The sequence below is a fragment of the Macrotis lagotis genome, chromosome 1 (assembly GCF_037893015.1).
Source record: "Macrotis lagotis isolate mMagLag1 chromosome 1, bilby.v1.9.chrom.fasta, whole genome shotgun sequence".
NCBI lineage: Eukaryota > Metazoa > Chordata > Mammalia > Peramelemorphia > Peramelidae > Macrotis > Macrotis lagotis.
Genome location: NC_133658.1, coordinates 374211714 through 374236355, shown reverse-complemented (window position 1 = coordinate 374236355; position 24642 = coordinate 374211714). Strand labels below are relative to the sequence as shown.

The window sequence follows — 24642 nt, the reverse complement described above, 5'->3', positions numbered from 1 at the left end:
GATGATCCTAAGCACAAAATGTTTTGTTCTAGTCTTTTGTTAGACCCATTCTCAAAGCCTTTACAGCCTAATAGAAACTAAGGAAGTTTATGCTTCACTGTCCCAGCCTTCAAGAACTCAGATTCTCCCAGATACTACATTGAGACATCAGACTACCATTGTGAAGAGGATTCTAACATCCTTTCCAACTTTAAGATCCCATGATTAAAGCTTGCACTAAGGTCAAACACAGGAGTAGAGATAAGAGTAGTATATTTTTTTAAATTAAAAATTTTTTCTGGTGCATTTATTTCTGAACATATTTTATCTCTTCTATTTAATGGCAAACTCCTTTAGGGCAAGTATGATACATTATTCCCATTTGTACCTTCTCATAACTTAGCAAAATGCCTTGTAAACATTGGGCACAATAGACGAGCAATGAAAGAGTGAGTAAATTACTTAATCTTAACTAGTTCTTTTCTGTATCTCCAGGAATAAAGGTCACCTTAACCCCAGACCCAATGAACTCCCAACAAAATAGAAATGATACCCCTTCTGGTCTAAAAAAAGATCCAGAAAGGGATACTGTCACTCACTGAGATTGATTGGGGGAGTTAAGTATACCCAGGAATACTTATATGTTTTTGATGTTCAGTCATTTCATTGTTGTCCATCTCTTTATCAATCCCTTTGGGATTTCTTGGCAAAGATACAGTAGTCTACCATTTCCTTTTCCAATTCATCTTGCAGATGAGAAACTGAGGCAAACAGGGTTATGACTTGCTTGGGTCACTCAGCTAATAAGTGTCTAAGGTCAGTAATCTTCCTCACTCCAAGCTGGAACTCTATCTACTGTGCCACCTAGCTGCCCCATACTTAAATATAAAACAATCAATAAAGAGAGGAGAAGGATTACTTTGCAGAAGTCATCACTCAGTATAGTCTTTATAGTCTTCATTGCAATTCAGGAGATATTAAGGGAAGGAATGGTTTCAAAGGTAAAGTTCAAATTCAAGTGTTTGTTAAGCAAAACAATCAAAGACAAAACTAAGTTACACAAACTTTATTTCACACAAAATGCTATTTTTAAAAGACTGAAAGTTTGAGTTTGATGGTATAAGGCATTTGGGAATGCTAGCACAAAAATTATCAGAATAAAGCATAGAAAACAGTCCTAGTTATGTAAATTTCTATCATGTCAAATCAATCAATTATATGATTCAATCACTTAAGGTCAAAGAGGATCATTCTCAATAAAATTATGACTTTTCAGTCATTGCGCAGAATGGCATATTAAAAAAAATATGGAAACCTGTCCCTCCAGCCTCCTGATGCTCCTGGAATGACACTTATTGTCACACTTCTTCCTGATAATCACCAACCAAAATCTCTAGCTATAGAAGTCTACAAGTAGTAGATGGAGAGTCTATGTCAGAAGACTTGGGCTGTCTAAAACCTACCTTGAGAAGGGAACTCAAGAAGGGAATACAGTGAATTTGATTTCTATCTATTCAACAGAATGTAAGCTCTTTGAGGGCAGGAACTGTGTGTCTGTTTGCATATACATAGAGCAGGTGTTAAATAAATGCCAATGCCAGTGGAATTTAATTTCATTGAATTGAATGTTTCTTTTTCCTATGACCTGGCTAGGATCAAATAATTCTATTGAAATCCTATTTAGATATGTTTCTAAGTGTCAAATGATCCAAAGCATAGTAGTGAGTATACAATCTCCAGATCACCATTTTCTTCAGAAACAATTACTTTTCCCCTAAACTGAATTATCTACAGAAGTCATAAAGGAAAAGGAAATTCAAGGATTCTTTGATTTCCTTTCTTGGGAAGGGAAGTTGGAAGTAGGAAAAAGGTAGGAGAAGAGAGTTTGCCATTATAAGGGTTTTCACAAACTGATCTTCAGAACCACCTGCCCTCACCAGACCTCATCTACATCTCAGCATGCACCCCACCCTCATGCCATTCCTCCTTGGCCACATGGCTGAGCACACAGCTAGTGTCCATGCTGCATCGAGGGTAGTGACGGGGAAAGAGCCCCTTTTCTTTATCTTGGGGGCCAAAAGTTGCCTTTACCTTAGGGAAGACACTATTCAAAATTCCCTTGTACGAATGATCAAAATTCCTTGGGAAATGGGACTGGGGAACAGACTAGAAGGATCCCAACCCTCAAAGCAGCATCTCCATTGAAAAACAAAGTGAATGTTGTTATTTTTAAAGAATAGGATTGGTAAAATGTTTTCTTACTTTCTCCTAGACATCTCCGGCTGGTATTATCAGTATCAGAGAGGTAAATGGAAACTCATTTGACTGCCTTGTCACATACCATCACAGGAAAAACTTTTTTGTCAATTGTACACATAGATACAAATTATGATCATTGATGCCTCCTTTTCTGAGTCTCTTGTGAACAAGTCCCACCTTGGCAAGGAAGGCCTTTTCAGAGTGGGGAGGAAGGGGCAACATTAAGAAGAAGTGCCCTTTGTAGGCATGCTTCTTTGCTACACTTCAACAAAAATAAGCTTTATTCCTGATTCCATTAAGTAGTTGGAAGACAAGAAGAAGCAGGAAACTAAACCAGTGAGCCTATCCCCAGCTCTAAGTCACTACAAATCAAAGTGAGTCCATGAGATTTTATTTGCAGGGCAAAACGGAGCATGGGGAGACAAAAGACTTGGGTTCTAATTCCAGTTATATTGCTATAAGCTTTTTGACCTCATGGTGGTCAGAAATATAGAATTTTAGAATTAAAAATCACCTTAGAAGTCATCTAGTCCAACTTCTCCCCCAGTGCAAGAATTCTCTTTTATTGTGATAAACAGAAATAAAATTTGTAATAATCATTCTATTTTTCTATGCCCCAGTTTCCTTATCCATCATTTGAAGATAATAACTCCTGCCCCACCTACCTCACAAGGTTTTTGTGTATATCAAAGAGAGTAATCGATGTGGAAGTTCTTTGAAATATCAATACAGGTGGTCGAGTAGTGCAGTCCATATTACTGGATAGCTAAGGCTCAGTTCTGTGTGCTAATCTGGTAAGGAATCAAAACTCTAAGTCTTGGCACAGAGAGTGAGGGGCCACTTTGCTCTGCAAAGCAGGGGTGGTTTAGACCAGTTCAGTAACAGCTCATGTGCCAGTCTACTGTGGCATCTTAACTTCCAACCTGGGCAAGATAGGGAGATCTACTTTAAAAAGAAAAAAATCAGTAGAACTATAAGAATGAAAAGGTACTATTAGTTTCATCTCATTATTATTGTAATTAAGCTTCTTCCTCATAGTCCAGGTTCCCTCTCAGCCTAGAGGATGTCCCATTAGTATATAAAAATGCCCTTCTGTTCATAGAAGTTTTTTTTATAATCTCTACAGAAAGAAAAAAAAAATGATGTCAGAATAGTGTTTAACCCAGTTTCTTCCTCCCACTGACCAGAAGAATTTGGGAATTTGTCCTAGACCTTCTGTGATAGTCTTGAAGAAACTGAAGTCATTGTGAAGGAAGTAGGCTGAGATGGGAGACTTTTGGAATTCCTCCTGAAATACTTACAAAAAATAAATACTGATGGGAAACCAGAAAGGAGAAATCTCATGTTGTCATAGAGAAAAGGCAATATTAGTAAAGGAATCAAGGCATCAGGACTTTCTGACAACCCATGTCCATTTAGGCCAGACAACTAGGCCTAAATAGAAATTCTTTGTACAAAAACACCAAGCAAAAGAGTTAAAATGAAGTCCCCGAAAGAAGGCTTATGGTCAAAAGTCAAATAAAAAGAAATTAGAGAGTTGGTTTGGTGTGAAAATTGATCCATCCTCTCAGACAGTAAACAAATCATTTATTAATAAAGCCCAGTTCAGCCTTAATGAAATGGATTTAATAATTGATATTTCAATAATTACTTGGTACATTTTTAATAAAAGCCCGTGGTAAGCAGCCATCATTTAGGAAATAGAAATAATCTCACAAAGTTACTCAGCTATGCAGTTACAAATAGGATTTCTGTGCTTACATTTACTCAGATGTCCAAAACAAGCTTTGCTTTCTATGAATTAGGCAGGCAAACAAATCAAGATAGGAGAGAAACTTAAAAGTAGTGATGAGACAAAAAACAAAAAACAAAAAGAAAGAAAAGAGATTCTTAACTCAGAGATGCACTGTTTTTCTTATTTTTATCATCAACATTTCTCTTTTCCCACTCTTAGCTTATCATATAAATCTCTCTACTCTTCTTTCTTACAATTATTGCTAATTGTCTATAAAGGAAAACCTCAGTTTTTAACATACTAGATAAAAACAAAAGAAAGGAAGGGGATCAATTTTGGAGGAAATTGACAATACAGTAGAGAGGAACATTTATTAGATAACTAAGTATTAGATAGAGAGTACAGTGTACCTTCACTCTTCACTAAAGATGCTCTCAAATCTATAAAATAAATATGGATTTTTAAAACTAATGTTAAACTTGTGGTTACATTTTATCTTAAAATCAGTTCATTTAGAACATTTTAAGTGGACCTTTGACTTATTACAATATTACTTAATGATCAACAATATTTAAGTAATAACTTCAATCCCAACTATAGGCATAATTAAGGATATTATGGAAAAATCTGAGCTTTTAATAACTTAGATATGATCTGGGATAAGAACTGGACTACTAATATCACTGAAACTACTTGGTGACAAAGAACCCTCTATCAATGCAAATCGACACGTTCTTAATAAGAGGTTAAATGATTTGTCCTATGACACAGTTAGTATGTATCATAGGCAGGATTTAAACCCAGTTCTTCCTGACTTTGAGGTCAATTCTCAATCAACAATGTCATCATGCTTCTTGTATGTGGACAATAGGACTTATTTGTCTGTAATAATCTGCTTTCTTTTCACCAGGATATGATGGATTTGATGGTAGTTTTGAATTGTGTGGTTTTCACAAAGAGGCTTAAATTATTCTGAGTCTTGGAGAATTACAAAATTTTAATTCCTTCAGAATTGTCTATATAGAAGAAAAACTCACTTTGACAGACCAGTTTTTGTTGAATAGAAGTAAGAGAAAAGAAGAGGATCAACCTGAAAAAAAAAAAAGAGGATCAGTTTTACAGGAAACAGTGGGTAAATCAACACTTAAAAACAACCCAGTATGCCTATAATTTACAAAGGATGCCTTCAAAGCTATGTAATAAGAATGTATTTTAATTGCTTATCATAAGATTTATGATGCCTTGTGAAAGTTCATGAGTATTTAACTCACCAGATCACTACTTTTTCCAGTCCAGATTTATAGGAATTCAATATATGGATTTGGTGATGTTCATACAACAGCTATCAGAGAGAGTTTAGGTAGCTAATTAATTTTTTATTGTAGGAAATTCATAGAAAGTTTTCTGGAAATATGGGAAGATGTTTATATCCCTTCAGGAAGTGGTCCTACTCATCCCACAGTATTCAAAGAGTAGCAGTTATTTCTATTTATATTCAGTCCTCTGGCTTCTCCTAAAGCTATTTGTACTGAGTACTACAGTACTATTCGTACTGTATTTTTTCTTCCCCACAATAAAACTTCAATAATGTGCCCAAGGCTTATTTGGAATTTGGAATAGTCTGCACTGGCACTATAAGAGCAGCTAGGTGACACAGTGGATTGGGATCCTGGCTTTGATTTGGGAAGGCCTGAGTTCAAATCAAACCATAAACACATACTAGATATGTGATCCTGGGCAAAACACTTAACCTTTATCTGTCTCGGTTTACTCAACTGTGAAACAGGAATAATAATAGCAGCTGCTACCTTCCAGGTAAAATGAGATAACTATAAAGTGCTTATCACATTAACAGGCACAAAGTAAGCACTACATTAATTATTATTATTATTATTATTATTATTATTATTGTGTCCTTTCTACATACAGAGTGCAGATTAATAGTGCAAATAAGGTTTTAAAAAGTTATATTTAATCCATTATAAGAGAATCATAAGTTACCTTGTAGGACTTTAGAAGTTTTCATTTATATATACTAGAGATGCTAAATATAAACATTTTTTACCAGTTTATTAGTTTTTTAAATTACTGCTTAAAAGTAAAAAAAGTTTCATTTATGTTAAAATTTCCTGAAACTGAGCATGTCCCTATTTCTCTTACAATTATTAGTCTCAAACAATTTCTAAAAACCTTTTATCATCTGTCTCTATTTATTAGAATTATTTGGAGTAAGGGGGGATAGAGGCTGGGTAACTTACTATACTATCACTTATTTACCTATCAGAGATGTTCAGAAGCTTCAACTAAATATTTTGGGAGACTTCATGACTTTTGAGTAGAGTCAAATTGTGAAAGAAATAAAAAAAGCTATTTTAATATGGAGTAAGGTCATGTTACAGTAAAAAGGCCTTTGGAGTCAGAAGACCTGATTTCAAGTCCTACCTCAGATGCTTATGACCTATGTGACATTAGAAAAGGCATTTGGAGCTCTTCTGGCCTGTTTTTATAAAATCTATAAAATAAGGCAGGGGATGAGGGGTGAGGATAGAGATTGGACTAGATGGTATCAGAAGTTACAACTCTAGAGCTATGATCTAGAATTCTATTTCCATTTGGTATGGACTGACTGAAATAGAGATGGTCTTAGAGGGTGGTGGGGATACACAATCAGAGGTTATGACGATATGAGAAAAGGGTCTAAGGATACCTGAGACAATGCCTCCTTAATCTAGTCTTATATAACATTGACTCAAGGAGTTAACTGAGACTTTCTGATTCCAATAGGCATTATCACTAGGGTCCTGGGAAGTCTACTCATAGACAACACAGAATATTTGCTACCTTTCAGTCAGTATCAACATGTCTCCCAACTAAAGTTATCATAGATACCTAATAAAAATTCTCCTTTTCTTTCTTCTTCTTCCTACTTCCAGTCCACAAATATCAAAAGGAAATATCTACCCACTTTTGTTCCAGTTCACATCATTATTCTAAGATAATGTCTGGGCCATTTAGGTGGGTTGCCATCAGAGTAGGCTACAAATATTATCCTATCATGGATTCCTTGAAGTCTTAAAACACTGAAGTCACTTGGATGGATGTAGAATAACATCAAAGTCTAGACTCTCCAATGTTATCTCCTCTGATTCCAGATAAAATTGAGGATGAGTTGGAGATGACCATGGTATGCCATCGACCTGAGGGACTGGAGCAGCTTGAGGCACAGACCAACTTCACCAAGAGGGAGCTGCAAGTCTTGTACAGAGGATTTAAAAATGTAAGAACCAAGTGAGCTCAGGAGACTCCTTATTAAGGTTAAACACTTCTATGGGATTCCATCACTGAAGTCTTCCTCCTATATATGGGATAGAAGTGAGTGGGGTTCTTGAAGGGGATGGTAAGTTCTAGTAGGTCCTACCAAGCTAGAAAGTCTTCTGGTTTCATCTAGAAGACTGTCTTCTCCTAGAAAAGTCCATCATCAGTTCAGCCTGGCTTATTGTAGGTAGCTAAAGGACTTTAGGGGGCTAAGATATAGCAATTGCTTGCCTTCTACCCCAGATATTTCCTCCATCACCCAAATGGATGCCACAAACTATATTAATAGAGTTTTGTTTCTATAGATCTTGAAAACATTTTGGTTTTCAAAAGTCCATTCTTAAAATTTAGGAATATTGTATTAACATTAAACGATTAACATCTAACATCATAGTCCCAGTTAGTGGAGTAGGCAAAGCACTAGGGAAGAAAGTAGGGAGTGGTACAGTTTTTCCCAAGAGGGAAGATGGAGGGGGGGCATTGCTGGAGGAGGAAGAAAGAAGAGTATCAAAAATAAACTTTACCTGCATTGCAATGGTTATTTCCAGGTAATCTCAATCCCATCTCAATTCATCTTAATCTTATTTTGCTGTTTACCCACCCTATACAAAAGAGATCAGCAATGCATTGTGATTATAATGCACTGTTATGCATTGTGATTAATTCAATAGAGACTAATAATACCCAGTACAATACCTGTCTGCCTAGGGATTGGCATGAAAATCTAGCCTTATGAATGGGAATCAGCACTGTCCCAATCCACATGCAATCTTCCAGGCCTGTCATCTGTTCAGGGAGTATTCAAGGTAGCATAAAGAAACCCTTTTTCTCTTCTCCCAAACAGGAGTGTCCCAGTGGGGTGGTTAATGAAGAAACATTCAAACAGATATACTCACAGTTTTTCCCACATGGAGGTAAGTTGAGCTGAGTGAAAGGAGGTAGAAAGAAGTCATTTTTTGCAGGTTTTAAAGACACTTTACCCCAGATCATCAAATGCAATAAACAACTATTCTCTCCATTGGGAAGTGATATTCTCCAAGAATGGTACCTTGGGTTACCAAATATGTATGGTGCTCTATAAGTACCATCCCAACCTTCTTGACTCCTTAGCTTGTCCCTTGTCAAATACATAGGGTTATGTTCCAGCAAAAGTCTCATAATGGAGGGGGGAAAGACCCCACCTTGTGATTTTTTGTCTTTCTTAACCTCCTAATAAAGATGCTTTCTTGTTTTTCAGATGCAAGCATGTATGCTCATTATCTCTTCAATGCCTTTGATACTACTCAAACGGGTTCTGTAAAATTTGAGGTATGGCCATTAATTCAAACCATAGAATTTTACCACTGAAAGGAACCTCACACATAAACCAATCTTCCTCATTTTATAGAACAGGAATCTGAGATCCTATAAAGTGAAATGACTTGCCCAAGGTAATACAATTTCCTATTGAGAGTGATAGCACTCTTTTGACTTCAAAGGTAGTGAATGCTGAGACTGTCCTATCTCCTTTCCCTCAAACTTCCTTCCTTATGACTCTGGAAGAGAAAATGAGGTTTATGTCTTTGTGCAACCCTGCCTCATTTAATCCAATTCACATTCAAGTCAAGGTACCACCCTCATGATGTCTCTGGACCTCTTTAGAAATGAAGGATGAACAACAACTTTCTAAAGGATAATTGAACTGATTCTTTTACATTGGCTCTAACACCAAACACCTATGTGATGGAAAGAATATTGGACTTGGAGTTAGAAGATCGCAGTTTGACTCCTGGTCCTGCCACTCACTAGTTATTTGATCCTTGACAAAGTTTGTTCCTCTGAACCTCAGTTTGAAAGGAAAGCCCCAAGGTCATCTAATTCAGCCCATATCCAACCAAGAATGCTCTCAAGAATGACCCCAATAAATGGTCATCCAGTCTAGACTTGGAAATCTAAAGGTAAAGGGGAAATAGATTACCTCTAGGGCAGCCAGTTAGATTTTTAAGAAGTTTTAATTGTTGAGTTTTTTCTATCATTGAGTCTAAATTTGCCTGTCTGCTACTTCTTCCCATTACTACTATTTATATCTTCGGGGGCAAGCACACTTATAAACCACTTTCCTACACAATAACTCTTCAAATATTGAAGATAGCTATATCTTCCTTTAAATTTTCCTTTCTTGGGGCAGCTAGATGACATAGAGGATAGAGCACCAACCTTAAGAGTCAGGAGGATCCAAGTTCAAATGTGACCTCAGACACTTAATAATTACCTAGCTGTGTGACCTAAGGCAAGTCATTTAATCCCATTACCTTGCAAAAAAAAAAAAAAAAAAAAAAGCAAATCTTCCTTTCTCTACCATAGAAGACTTCATAGGACAGTATAACAGACTTGGGTTCAAGTCCTTTATCTGACATTACTTGTGTATACTGGCACTTGCCTACCCTGGGTCTCAGTTTTCTCATCTATAAAACGGGGAATTAGATTAGCTGACCTCCAAGTTTCCTTATAATTTTTGGTCTATGATCTTATGAACCTGTAAAATGGGTATCATTCTATTATCCTGAGTAGTTCATGGAATTATTATAAGGATTAAATAAGAAAATAATGTATATTCATTGTGAATTGTAAGGCATGTAAAAGAAAACGGTCATTATATTTGTTCTTATTATTAACATAGGTCTTCTCTCAGAGAGGATGCATACATTAGCTTTTCAATAACTCAGAAGGTGAGGACTCACTCCAGTAAACTGAGTCATTCTGATTGATGAATAAATTAATGAGGAAGTTTTTATTGAGCAGTTATTATACTATGTTAAGCACAGAGGATTTAAACAGAAAACAAGATTCAGAGATCCCAAGATCACAAAGTTGAGTTTTCCCCCAAGAATCATTTCATCCATTCATTCCACAAATACTAAATTCCTACTCAGTAATATGCATCTCACTCTGCTTTTCTGGTGACTCCTTTATGGCTCCCACCCCTTCACAGGATTTTGTAACTGCTCTGTCGATTTTGCTGAGAGGAACAGTCCATGAGAAACTGAGGTGGACATTCAATTTATATGACATCAATAAGGATGGCTATATAAATAAAGAGGTAAGCATGCTGGAACCCACCATCAGGAACTTCAATTGGTAGAAGGTCTTGCACTGAAGATAAACCCCTGATTAAAAGTAAAACAATTAGGGTTATGAATGTAGAAGTGCCCCAAGCAAGAAAAGGGGATGCCCAACTGGGTGGGCTCTCAGAAAGTATGCAAAATTTGTCTTCTCCCTTCTCAGCCCTTACTCTCATCATTTTTTAAAACTATATTTTATTTTAAATTTTTTATTTTAAAGTATTTTTATTTTAAAGAATATTTTAATTTTCTCCTAAATACATATAAAAACAATTTTTACCACCCTGGTTTATTTTTAAGTTTTAAATTTCAAATTGTATCCTTCCTTTGGTAAGCAGATATAGGTTATTCATCCAACTCTCTTTTCTAATAATGCTCTCCTTCTCCCCATAATAAATATCTCAGAAAAGGCTTAGTGTAATCAACTTAAGGAGTTGCCCTCCATGTTGATTTGCATAGAGAGATCAAGTTGTAGTAGGAAAAATCCTGGATTTAGAATCCAAGGTTCTGTATTCAAATACCATTTCTGCTATTTATTACCTTTGTGATTTAGAGCAATTTATTTTACAAATTACATTCCCATTTCTAACATGACAAATTGGGACTCGGGTAACCTCTCAGTTCTTTTCTGGTTCTAAATCTATGATTTCATGATCTTAGTAAGGGATAAAGAAATGAAGTTATTAATGGTAGAATTTCAGATAGCAACTTATGGATAGGGAAACCTTATTTCTGAATGAGCTTAAACCTACATCCCAAAGACAACACTTATTCCACCTATTTGTAAAGCTAGCTAAGGGAAAAATAATAAAGTATATTAAATAATTCCTCACATGTGTATAATGTTTCTAAGTTTCACATATACTTTTCCATACATGATGTCTTTTTATCTTCACAACATCCAAGCAAGGTAGGTAATTGGAGATAATATGTAGGATGGAAAGCATGCTATATTTGAAGATCTGGGTTCAAATCTAAGCTCTATCACATGTTGATCAGTCGTTTTAGTCATGTTGAACTTTTTATGACTCCATTTGGCCAAGATACTGAAAAGTGTTGCCATTTCCTTCTCTAGCTCATATTACATATGAGGAAACTGAAGCAAATAGGCTTAAGTGATTTGCCCAGGGTCACACAGCTGGCAAGTGTCTGAGACCAAATTTGAACTCCAGTCCCAGCATGCTGAGTGCTATGGTATCACTTAGCTGCTTCAACTACCACTTTATACCTATATAGTTGGCATCTTCCCCTCTTCAAGTCAAAAGTTCATCATTAAAGTGATGGAGTTTTGTTAGGTGACCTCTGTAGGTCCTTCCACTAGACCTATGACCCTATGGATTTTTTAGTTTACAGATAAGGGAAATACAACTCATGGGAAGGTGGAATCCCTTGCCTAAGTTTTCAGCTCTAGCAAGTAGAAAAAATGAGACACCAACCTAGTTCCTGATGTGAAGTCCAAGGTCCTTTCCCATTTCAACACAGATAAATAGAAGGATCTGTCTTCTGCCTAAATCTGGACCTTTACTTTCTTTAGCTCCTATTGAAGCTCCTATTGAACAAGCCCAGAAAGGACATGAAGGGATTTTCTGTGATTTTCTATGAAGCATAATCCTGCTCTAGGAAAGAAATCACAATTTCCTACTTTAAATTCTGCCCCAAAATACTTAAAATGCTGCATAATTACCCTGTTATTAAATCAGCTGCCTATGGGCCTGGTGCCTTTCTACTACTATTCATGACAAAGGAAAATAAAGCCATTATTCATGAATGCTCAGGTAGAAGCACTTCCCTTTTTCTGCTATGTCTTTCCATCTCATTCTCTCTTCTAGCTCACTCAACAAAAATTAGTCCTACAAAGAGTACCTTCACTCACAACAGTGGAATTGTGGAGCCCAGAGAGAAAGTAAGATAACAGGCACACACAGAGGAAAAATTCCATTGTCATAGATACATTTCTAAACCAAAATGATTAGAAATACATTTTAATATTCTAAAAATTCTACTGGAAAGAAGTCAAGATAATTAGAAGAAGCTCTTGTCTTCCTGCCTGGAGGATGGATTCTCTACATAACACTGATCCCATTTCTGAATTCTTTGACCTTGTCAGTTGCATAAAAGAGAGTAATCTATCAGGTTAAATCTAAAACAAACATATTGGACAAGGGCTCCAGATGACCAGATCCCTATCCCAGCTTTTCTGATGACACAATCTGTTACCTTCAACCACTTACTATCTACTTATTACTGTAAAATGGGAGAAAATCCCCCTTTCTATGAATCTTTCTCCAGTAAAGAAAATGAACAAGAAGTCTCTTGAAGAGCTGAATTAGATGTCCCACTAAAAAAGGAAACTTATCTCTGAGTGTCATGCCTGGGGTGAACCTGAGTTGAGTGACCTTGGATAAGTGATTTCCCCTCTCTGGTCTCAGTTTCCTCATTTGTAAAATGAGAGATTTGAACAAGATGGCCTCAAAGATCCTTTTAAGCTCTAAATATTTATATAGGAAACTACATTGATTTTAAATAGATTAACTAAGCACAAATCATTTGCTGCCAGCAAAATCTTCAAAGACCATTTAGTTCAGCCCTCCTCATTTTATTGATGAGGAACCTGAGGCCCAGAGAAGGAACTTGCCCAAGATCACATAGCAGTCAGTATTTGAACACAAGTCCTCTGTCTGCAAATTCAGGGCTCTTTCTACTGCTCCATGTTAATCATGGAGGCATACACACTTTGGGAAGGAAGGACTCAGAGTGGTAAAAGGATTGAGAAAAGTGTGATTTGATTCAATGAAAATGATTGGGGATGTTTTGCTTAGAGAATAAAAGGACAGAATCACTCAACCTAGCAATCACTTCTACAAAATCCCTAATAAGTGGTCATGCAACTTCAACTAGGAGATTTTTCTTAAGGAAGAACTCATTTCTGGCCAAGGCTTTCCTTTCCACTTTCATATAACTCTAATTGTAAAGAATCATTACCTGTCAACATCAAATCTACCTTTTTCTTTTAGTAACTGATAAAAAAGAGTAGCTATCATTTATATAATGCCTACCATGTGCCAGGATCATTTAATTTTCATAATAGGTAGGTGGTATTATTATTATTATTCCCATTTTACAGTTGAGGAAACTGAGGCAGAGTTGTATAGACTGCTGTCTGGAGACATGTTGTACAGACTGTTTGTCTAACCATGCTTCCCCTTTGCTATCTTTGAGTAAATGAATCTTTTTTAACCCAAGTATAGAACTTTCCACTTAGACTTCTAAATTTCATTTTATTCACTGGACCAGTGTTGAAATCTCCAAACAGAATTCTATCATCTATGATGTTAATTATTCTTCCAAATTTGTGTCATTGGACTATTTGGCAGGTAAACCATCTATGCCTTTAAGATATCACTAAGAAAATGTTAGGTGGTATAGGACTGAAGATAGACCTGAAATATTCCACTAAAGATTTCTCTCCAAGATATCAAGTCTTTAATAATTATTCTTTAAGTCTACTTATTCAATTAGTTTCAAATATACCCTATTGTTCTGTCTTCCAGTCAATGTCTTCTATTTCATCTATAAACATAGCATGAGAGAGTAAAAATGCTTTGCAGAAATCTCTGTCTGTGATATTCACCTCATCTATCAGTCTAATTACCCTATTAGAAAAGAGATTAATCTGGTGTGACTTCTTTATGAAACCATGCTGGATTTTAGCCATTAGATTGTGAGCTCCTTTAGATTAGGCATTCTTTTCCCCTAGCACTTAGCAGAGTGTTTAACATATAGGAGGTATTTAAAAATGTTAATTAACTGACTGACTTTGAGTAAGTCTTCTTCTTTGTGCCCATTTAATAATGTATTCTAAGATTTTACCATTAATAGAAATTAAGCATATTAATCTATAATTTTCCTTTTTTGAAGATTGGGACAATATTCACTCTTTTCTAGGTCTGCAACATTTCCCCATTCTCCATTTCTTAGATAATTATTAGTAATGTCTTGGCAATCACATCTTCCAATTATTTTAGAACCTTAGGGTGTAGTTTGTCCTGGCAATTTCATTGTGGACTGTGTCTTTTTATCTTGAGTTCCCCTGGCCCTGTTAAATATTATTTTTTCCACTCCTTCCTGGTTCAAATACCATTCTCCCTAGAAAAGAAAGAGAGACAAAATAAGATGAATAGACAAAAAGAGAAAATTCTCCCTAGAAAAGAGAGACAAAGTGGCGACTAGATAGAACACCAGCCCTGGAGTCAGGAGTACCTGAGTTCAAATCCGACCTCAGACACTTAATAATTACCTAGCTGTGTGGCCTTGGGCAAACCACTTAACCCCATTGCCTTACAAAAAAAAAAAAAAAGGAAAAAAGAAAAGAGAGACAAAATAAGATGAATAGTTCAGACCTCACCAGTCCATTGTCATGGTCCTATCCATCTGGAGCAATAGCTTTGTTATTCTTTATCAATTCTTTACCAATTTACCATTCTTTACCAATCTCAGTTTGCCCTGAGCTTGAAAGTTCCTGACATAATTCACATGGAACCATACTCTTTTCTATTTATCTCAACAACTTAATCCTGTTTCCATTTCCTAAACATGTCTTTTAAAAACTTGATTTTGTGAATTGTCTCTTTGCATCTACCCTGGTCTTTGCAAGCAGCACCCCTCCTTCCATCATACCAGAATGATCTCCATTTATTTTGTCAGAATTGAAAAAACTTTCCATCCTTTTGTGGCTGACTCTCCCTTCAATATATTTGCCCACCAGATCTATTTTATTTTTTTTTCAAACAGTTAGTTACTCTTCTCTAAATCTAGAGTTGCACAACATTAATCTCTCCTATGATGGAATGGTTGCTTACTCTCATGCAACTTCTACTTCAGAAACTTTTAATTTTAAACATAATCCTTAAAAAATGGGAAAATGGAGAAAGCCTTTTTTCCATAGGTCAGAATATAATCAAATCCTCTTGTTTTCCACATGGGGTACTAAACTAAATTAATCTGTTCTGTGTCCAGAGATACAGCTAGAGCAAGTCTAAGATGTGCTACTATGTAGTCATGAGAAATAAAACACAGCTATCATATCATTCTATAAGTGTACAGTGTTTTAAGGATAGCTATGTGGCAGAGTGAAAAGAGTGTTAGACCTGGAACCAGAAAGACTCATTCTCCTCTCTTCAAATCTAATCTCACTTACTGTGTGACCCTAAGCAAGTCACTCAACCCTGTTTGCCTCATTCCTCATCTGTAAAATGAACAGAAAATAATAGGAAAGCATTCCAATATCTTTGTCAAAAAAGTCCCAAATGGGGTCATAAAGCATTGAACACAATTGAAAATTACTAAACAAAAACAGTGCCTTAAGTTTACAAAGTACATTTTCATCCTTTATCTTATTTCATCTTCACAAGAAGTGTGTAGAATAAGGAGGGCAAATATTATTTTTAATATGTCAAGAGAAATAAATTCAGCTTCAGAGAAATTAAATGTCTTCTTCAAGATCTCATAGCTATTGAGTGGGAGATTCCTATTCCTATGAACCTGCCTTCTTTAAAAATGTAGGAGCTTAAACTAAATCATGAGTCAAATGCCAGAATAGACTATATTGATAGTTTTAATCTCAAAATGAACACCCTTAAACACTGAATCCCCCAAACTTCTTTACCAAACAGTGAACTAAGATTTCATTCAATTTGAGAAGTTTTTCCATTTAAATTTTAAAATACTCTATAAACAATTGAGATGCTGACATAATTGAGTATGCTTGAAAAAAAGATAGCTTGGGTAGGTAGAATGACACTAGCTGTGACAGAAACCAGTCAAACATCTAATCAAGGATTTATAGAGCCCCTTTTAGGTCAATCCGCATAAAGCAAATCTTTTATCCCATCCTACCCACCTTTGCAAAGATTTGGGGTTTAGGAGTAGGAAAATGCTACCAGGGAGAAGGTTACCACATCCAAGTGTGGATTAGGGATGGTACCAAAGAATGAGTAATTCATGGCATGATATGAATGCCAAAAAATTATGAGAGTCTAATATAGATGAAAGCAATGGATTAAATGATCCTAAGGGCATGAGGAAAATAACCCTAACTTGAAATTTCTTCCTCTATCTAAAATTCCATTATTAGAAATTTATTTCTTTGCATTAAATTCTTGTGTTTTTAAAAGTATGGCCCTAATATGCAAATATCTCTGGAAGGAATAACAGTCTAAATTGACAACAAATTATTGGGAATTCAGTCAAACATCTTGTCTTCCTACAGCAAAACAGAAATGAAAGTTAGCGTTCAGTCATGTCTGACTGTGACACAGTTTGGAGTTTTCTTGACAGAGATGCTAGCATGGTTTGACATTTTCTCTTCCAGTTTATTTGACTAATGAGGACCCTGAAGCAAACCAAGTTAAGTGACTTGACCAGGGTCTTTCAGCTAGTAAGGTCTGAGGAGTCTGTGTGACTCCAAGCTCAATACTCTATCCACTTCACCATCTAGCTAGAAGAGAAGGTAAATTTTAATGTGGAGGAGGAAGTTGGAGGGTAGAGAAGAGTTTGGAACTAAGAAAGAAATAAGAATATTGGATAATGGAGGAAAGAAAAGAATCCAACTTGATCTACCTCATGATTGTGACCAAGACTAATTATCAATAGAAGTCAGATCAGCTTTAGTAAAACATTGAAATCTTGAAAAGTCAAAATAATTCAGTGAAGAAAGAAAAAAAAAAGGTTTTCCACAATCAAAAAAGGTTATATTTTTATTTTGAAATATTTCTCTTCACCCAATTTAATCTGAAACTGTATCACAGTTTTTATTACTTGTTGTAACTATTAAATGTCCTTATTTTTTCCAGTCTTAATTCCTTTTTGCCCTTAACATATATGCAATCCATTATAATGTTTTAATTGATCAACTTTGCAATGTGACTGTTAACAGAATATATCCTTTAGGCATGGCAGATGGGGTGACCACCTTGGCCCCTTTGGGGAAAGATGGTGCTCAGGGATTAAAGAGTTAACAAAAGATGGTGGGTAGTAAGAGAAGTGATTCCATTAGCTGGTGCTAAAAAAGCACTCAGGTTCATATATCTAAAATTAGCCTATAAAATCTATTTCTTTTCAGGATTACCCCACAACTTTCCTAGAAATAAACTGGTAAAAACTCTCTCTCTCTCTCTCTCTCTCTCTCTCTCTCTCTCTCTCTCTCTCTCTCTCTGTGTGTGTGTGTGTGTGTGTGTGTCTTTACCTGCTAGTCTCCAAACTCCCTAGCTTAGACCCTTTTTATCATTTTTAATTTCTTAGCTAAAAAAACTTAGACGTAATGTAACTTATTTATATTCTAAAGTGGTTGAACAAAAACAAAAATATTCTCCAAACTGAACTCCAAACTGAGTTTCCCTATATTTCCCCCACTTCCCCAGTCAGGGACAATTGTACAAGCATTAAGTCTAGGAGGCAAATAGAAAAGGAAAGTTTCTCAGGGCTCCCCTTTCAGGAGGTCTTCAATCATTCCCAGTCAAAAAAGGAGGCAATCCTGATCTCCATAGGGGATGATTTTCTCTACCTATTCCTTGGGGCAAAGCAAGCAGAAAGCCACAGTTCATATTAAACAACTTGCTCATATTTCTCATTTTGGTTCCCATGTTCTTTGTTTGTGTGCCACTGATCCAGGAGATGATAGATATCGTCAAGGCCATTTATGACATGATGGGAAAATATACTTATCCTGTGCTCAAAGATGATACTCCAAGACAACATGTAGATGTGTTTTTCCAGGTAAGCCCACATTCCTAGTATCCTTAGCACAATATACATTGAGCCTATAATAATTTCCAATGGCTTGTTATTGCATCAATAGACAAGTAATTGAATGCTTACTCCATCATATTCCTATAAAAAGTAAGTCTTGGAGGATCACAAGAGAAGTGCCCTCATGTGGCTTACTGCAAAGACTCTGAAAGGTTCTATCCATATTGGAAAGATCCCAAGTGCAGTCCTGGTGACAGACAATATTTCATTTCCAAAGATCAGCCTTGCTATATAGTAATTCTCAATGGTAGTAGGTTGGCCACTTAGTGAACAATTCTTTGGTTATGGTAATCCATGAAACAAAAATATAGAATGTTCCCCTTTCCTGTATAACTCTCATCTATATTTGCAGTGACAGTGGAAAGCTGTCCTAGAAAACATGGAAGAGGAAGCTAAGAACAGTTTGCCTAATGACTAGTGAGTTAATGCACTAGTATAGAAACTTAAGCAAATTAATATTATCTTACCTTAATTGTTTTCAGTCATGTCTGACTCTTCAGGACCCTATTTGAGGTCTTGACAGAAATACTGGAATGATTTGCCCTTTCCTTCTCTACCTTATTTTATAGATGAGGAATTGAGGCAAACAGGGTTAAGGCCACACAGCCTCTGAAGCCTGATTTTGAACTCAGGAAGACTCTTCTTCCTGACACCAGATCTGGCACTCTTTCAGTCTCACCATAAACAAAACCAAAAATTCAAAGAAAGTTGTTATTAAATGGAAAGATATAGCTCAAAAGTTTCCTTTGGAGAAGCAAATAAAGGAACTGACTTTATCTTTCATCTAAAAACAATAAAAGAAGGTTTTATTTCATAGGACATTTTGTCATGTCATAAAGAAATATACAGGATGAGAATTTGAAAAAAAAAAGACAACCAAAAAGATGAAGGCAGGTTAAATGTTAATATCTGTTCTAAAGAGTGAAGAGATAGAGTAATTTTATGAAGAACATAATAAGACCCTTCAAATTAAATTAGTATATATATTTTTTAATACTTGGTGATTTCAATGAAAAGATTTTTGGTGAAAAATTGGATAATTTCAGTGAAAAAAGGGAATGATAAAAACACATTAAAATATGTCAAAATTAAGAAACAAGAGAGCCAAATGTTTGTAGACTATATAAGATCCTCCTGTATACATGACACAAATATTTTCTTTGTCAAAGTATTTTGGGCTAGACATGATAAATATCAAATCACAAAAATCAATTAGCTATCTTAATGGACAGTAAACAAATGTATATTAACTTGGACATTGTTTCTAGATATCTTTGTACAGTGAAAGCATTGACTTATCAGAGCAATGGTCAAACCAATACCAAACTCACCATTTCTTTAGGAAGTTTAACCCACAGTAATCAACAGCTACAAAGAGGTGACCAAGAGATATTGGTTCAAACTACCTCATAAGTATCTTGGGTAGAGTTTGAACCCTGGTCTCCTGAACCCATGTCTAGCACTCTATCTGTATGTAAGAAAATTTGACATAGGTGTGTTAGAGAAGGGTCAATGTAAAACATAATAGCCAGCAAACATAATGAGACCAAATCAAGAGCTATGTAACTCCATTCAAGTTATTGCTTTTCTGTGCATCTCAGCAGTCTTGCTGATTCTACAACATAACTAGACAATGCACATGTGTCCCATAGTCATCAAACAGTACTAGAGACCACTGTTTCCCAGATATTAAGTATAAAATCCATGTGTCAGACATATGTAAATTAGAAGTTGGAAATAGAAAACTTTAGCTATCTTTATTTTGAGTAATTGCCCTTTCTCTATGAGACCATTGTGGTTTTTATTGAGTTTTTCTATTTGTCCTTGTTTCTCCCCCCACCCCTTTCCTCTAGCAAAAGTATCCACAACTGAAAGGGAGACCCCCTTTCAGACATAAATTTTCTCTAGAATATTGACAACAAAGAAATGGACAACAGAAGTGAAATAAAAGAATCCACCAAAGCAGAGTAAGATTAGAAAGAAAAAAAAAAGCTTAGTCATATAGCAAGAAATAGCAGATGGACAGCCTATATGCTCCATTAGTCTAGCCCTAAAAGAGCTAGTAGAACTAGAAAAAGAGCTTGCACACTGAGTAGAACCCAGCAAGAGAAAATGGTAGGATATAGGTAGAATTTCATGGGACTAAAAGTCATGAAAGGACCCATAGAAGAAGCACCCATACTAATGAGACTATAGTTCATCGAAGTACTGAAACTGGGAGAAGGGACCAATAATGATGTTGAGATTTGTCTGGCAAATAAATTCATGTTTAGAATGAAGACTTTCTTGATATCCACTACATGCCTTCTATTCAAAAATTACCTTGTGTTCATTTTTAATAAATTCTACAAGTTCTCATACAGATATACAAATATTTACATACATATATAGTATATATGCGTGTTGTCTTGTTCTTGTTAGAATGTAAGCTCCTGGAGGCGCAGTCTATTTCAATTTTGTTTTTGTATCCCCGGTGCTTGGCACATGCTGGGCACATGGTATGCCTGATCAATTAAATAATAATAACAATTTGGTTTGAAAGCACTTTCTGAATAATGACTGCCTAAGGTAGAGAGTGCAGGTATTATTTTTCTGGTTTTATAATTGAAGCAACTTTTTAAAGCTCTGGGATATTAAATGACTTGAGGCAAGATTTCAAATAGGTCCCCCTGATCCCACATCCAGCATTTTACCTATTATACATACTGTCTATGAGGGAGAAGAAAAAAAAAAAAAGATTGACCAGATTCATAGCATCCATTTATAGAGGACTCTAAGGCTAGGAATTTAGATTTGACTTGGTAGAGCAAGATCTTTAGGTTCTGTAGGAGTTGACTAACAATAATATCAATTACTTTAGGAAAACTAATCTGATAGTAGTATTGAGGAATTTTTGTAGGACTAAAACACATGGAGATAAATTAGGACCTTGTTATCTTAATGTGTGGGGAAAATGATGAGGGCCTGTACCAAGGTGGTAGCAGTGGAATCAGAGAAGGGTTGAATTCAAGTAATAACAAGGAGAAAATAGTCAAACGAGTTAAAAAAGGAAACAGAGTCAAGTGATTTTTGTTTTAGGATAGGGATGATCTATGCATGTTTGGAGGTAGAGGGAGAAAGGTCTGTAAAGAGGAGAAGAGATTGAAAATGTTGAAGAGAGAGGGGTACATATTAGTTTTTCAATAAATATTGTAGATGGATTAGATGGATAGTTGTGGGCAATAGGTCCTGGAAAGAGGTGAGAGCTAGAGAGTGGCACTTCCTCTGAGACTAGAGGGGAAAATGAGAGTATAGAGGTAAGGACAGAGATATATTGAGGTGAAAATGAGTGTATATGAGAGAGATAGCCTCAATCTTTTCTGTAGAAAGGGTTAGGTCATCCACTGAGAGTGGAGCTGAGAGATACAGAATTTTAAGAGGGAATTTAAGAAAGCTGAGTATGTTCTGGTCTAGAACAGCCTCTGTGAGGGAAGAGAAGACCAAGGAGTCCCTAACAATCAATAGTGAGAGTTAAAGATACCATGATTTTTGTAATGAACTACACCATCCAGATTTTGTGCTTTCCTCCAATAGAATACATCTTCTATAAGATGTGCCATGACTCTTTAAGAATAGAGACCAGGACCTTTTTCATAAGTCTGATCCATAGAAGGCTCGTACCTTACTCCTTCATGCACTATCCTAAAAAAAGTCAGGAGCAAGGAAATATGAGGGTGGTGGTGTTCTATGACTTACTTGCTATTATATGTTCCAGAAAATGGACAAGAACAAAGATGGTGTCGTGACTTTAGATGAATTTCTTGAATCCTGTCAAGAGGTGAGAATTTTCATACATGATTCTTGATGAGGGTCTGGGGAATTCTTTGGGTTCTAGTAGAAGAAAAGAGGGAATCTGCCTTCTAGGTTTGTCCTTACAAACAGTGGCATGATGAGTGGAATTTGCAAACAGAGGGATATAAGTGCTCTGAGAGGGAAATTTAGTGCTGTACATGTTATAAGAACTGGATCTCAATGCAGATAAAAAGAAAAAAAAATGCTTTTCTCCTAAAAAACAAACAAGATGTTCTATGGACGGCCAAATCTGTAGCCCAGAAATTGTCAACAGATAAAGTGAACTGATAAAAATTGTGCTCTACTCCTTTGAGTAGATTCAGGAACTTTCTCAGACATCACTTAAAGGAAGTGAATGGCTAATGTGGTTCCCAGTCAATGCAGATACAGTCATTCAACAAGTATTTATAAAATCCATATTATATAACAGGTACCATACTAAGTACTAGGGATATGTAAAAAAAATTACAAACCAGACATCTCAGTGTCTTTCATTCTTACCCAAATGCCCATAATGGTCTCAAAACTTTTAAGGTCTCACTGCATGCTTTGCTCTGCCTAGTTTTCTCTGGGAAAAAACTGGACTAGATATCCCTTTTTCTTTTTAAATAAAAAATATTCACGTATGTGCTAAAACATAGATACCTCCTTTCTTTAAAATTTATTTACTTTCTGAACCCCATTTCAATTTCAGTTTCCATATGAACACATGGCAAGGCTCTTTCTGTGGATGTGAACTGGATTTGGAATCTATTGATCTGATTAGAGTATTTCCTCTCCAAAAAAAAGCAATCTGAGAATGTCTCATGATCCTACCAGATCTCACCACTACCCCTCCTCTTTCATACATTCACCCAGTCCCACTCTAAACCCCAGCTTCTCTATAAAAATAGACATGACAACTTGTCATTTTTGTCTGACAGGGGAAGCTGGGAAGCTAATGAAAGCAAAGATGTGAAGCTGTATGGAGCTGCCCCCAAAGGATATGTCACCAGTTTCTCATGTGGTGATTTCTCATTAACTCTCTTTATCTTCCCCTTGCCTCCTCGTGCAGGATGACAACATCATGAGGTCCCTTCAACTCTTTGAAAATGTCATGTAACTACCAGCTAGTAAACGAGTCATCTAGACATCAGAGACATTGTACAAGGAAAAACAAACAAACTCAAGAAACTGAGCAATCCCCAGTTCAGATTTACACACTAACTCTGAGCAGAAAAGCTTTTAAAGAAGAACTTTGGGAGCATATACCACTGGATAATTCCTATGGATACCCACTACCTGCCTCGATCTCAGAATGCTAAGAACCCTTCCCATTCTTTCTTCTTTTTCTCAAGAGACAATGATGGGATTTTATTTCATTTCAAAAGCATGTGAATCTCTTCAGACCATTGCCACCATGGACAGATCCCTCTGCTCAAAGCTTTCTGCTAGTGCACAGTAATCTGTGTTTTGCTTCCACATGCCCCTCCCCCAACACACACACACACACACACACACACACACACACACACACACACACACACACACAGAGTCTCAAAGGTTCCCACATTCAGTGATGCTCGAAGCACAGGAGTGGTGAGCCTGCTCTGCTCTTTGCTTGCTCTGTGCGGAAGCTACTCAGCTCATCCTTCAATGTCATTCTGTACCAACATGCCCTTTCATTTAAACTAAAGAACAGAATTGTGTGCAATCAGGCCAAACCAGGGCTTTATTCAGAAACCAGCATCAGATTGATTCCCTTTCCAATACTTTGGAGATGGGTCTGGTGGAGTAAAAGTGATACATTCTCATAACCCAAAGTCCCTTGATGTCTCCAAATGCAAGGGCCATTTACACCGTTCTTTGCCCAATATCCACAATGGCAATTCAATCCTCCATCTTTCCTGGGAGGGAAAAGGAGGGAAAGAACCAGACTATGATATGACTTATATATGGCACACATTAGTGCTCTGCAGCAACATTTCCTCCCACTCCAAAACCCAGCACTGCATGTCCCACCCAGCTGCCCTTGCCCAAGTTCGTCTCTAGATCCTTGTAATTTTATACCATGTTCTAATCAATAAACATGATTGTTTCTTATGCTATTCAATTTTATTTTCTTTATGATAAGATTGGTTGGAGGAGGTGGGACAGGCAAAGGTTTGTACAGCAGCCAGGGTATGGCTCTTTGTCACCCAAAGTCAATCGCTGATTCTATGCTTCACCATAAACAAGAATAGATAGCACAGTCCTGTGAATGATTCTTTCTCTAAGGAGCTGATTTCATTCCAATCAATCAATAAACAAATAACTATTAAGTAAATACTGATAACTTTGTTTTGAACATTTTCAAAAGTAGCCACTCTGGGGTGGCTAGGTGGTGTTGTGGATAAAGAACCAGCCCTGGAGTCAGGAGGACCTGAGTTCAAATCGGGCCTCAGACATTTAACAATTGTCTAGCTTTGTGGCCTTGGGCAAGTCACTTAACCTCATTGCCTTGCAAAAAAAAACCCTAAAAATTTTTTTTTAAAAAGTAGCCACTCTACTATGAATGGAGCTATAGCAGAATCACAAATCTTAGTCATAGAGCTTCAAATGTTAGAACTAGAAGGGAGAGCTAGTCCAACTTTTATA

The 24642-nt window shown here is 36.3% G+C and overlaps 1 protein-coding gene across 5 annotated transcripts in view; it reads left to right on the top strand.

Annotated features, from left to right (window-relative positions):
• The window catches only part of KCNIP1 (potassium voltage-gated channel interacting protein 1), a 358061-nt gene extending 333948 nt beyond the window's left edge, over positions 1–24113 (top strand). For all 5 annotated transcript variants that reach the window (XM_074212431.1, XM_074212434.1, XM_074212433.1 and 2 more), the window contains 7 exons: positions 7126–7250; positions 8133–8202; positions 8526–8596; positions 10260–10367; positions 18058–18162; positions 21950–22012; positions 23081–24113. In XM_074212431.1, the coding sequence (XP_074068532.1) occupies positions 7126–7250; positions 8133–8202; positions 8526–8596; positions 10260–10367; positions 18058–18162; positions 21950–22012; positions 23081–23128 (590 nt within the window). In that variant the 3' untranslated portion in view covers positions 23129–24113. The remainder of the gene's footprint in view (positions 1–7125; positions 7251–8132; positions 8203–8525; positions 8597–10259; positions 10368–18057; positions 18163–21949; positions 22013–23080) is intronic.
• Positions 24114–24642: the final 529 nt, after the last annotated feature.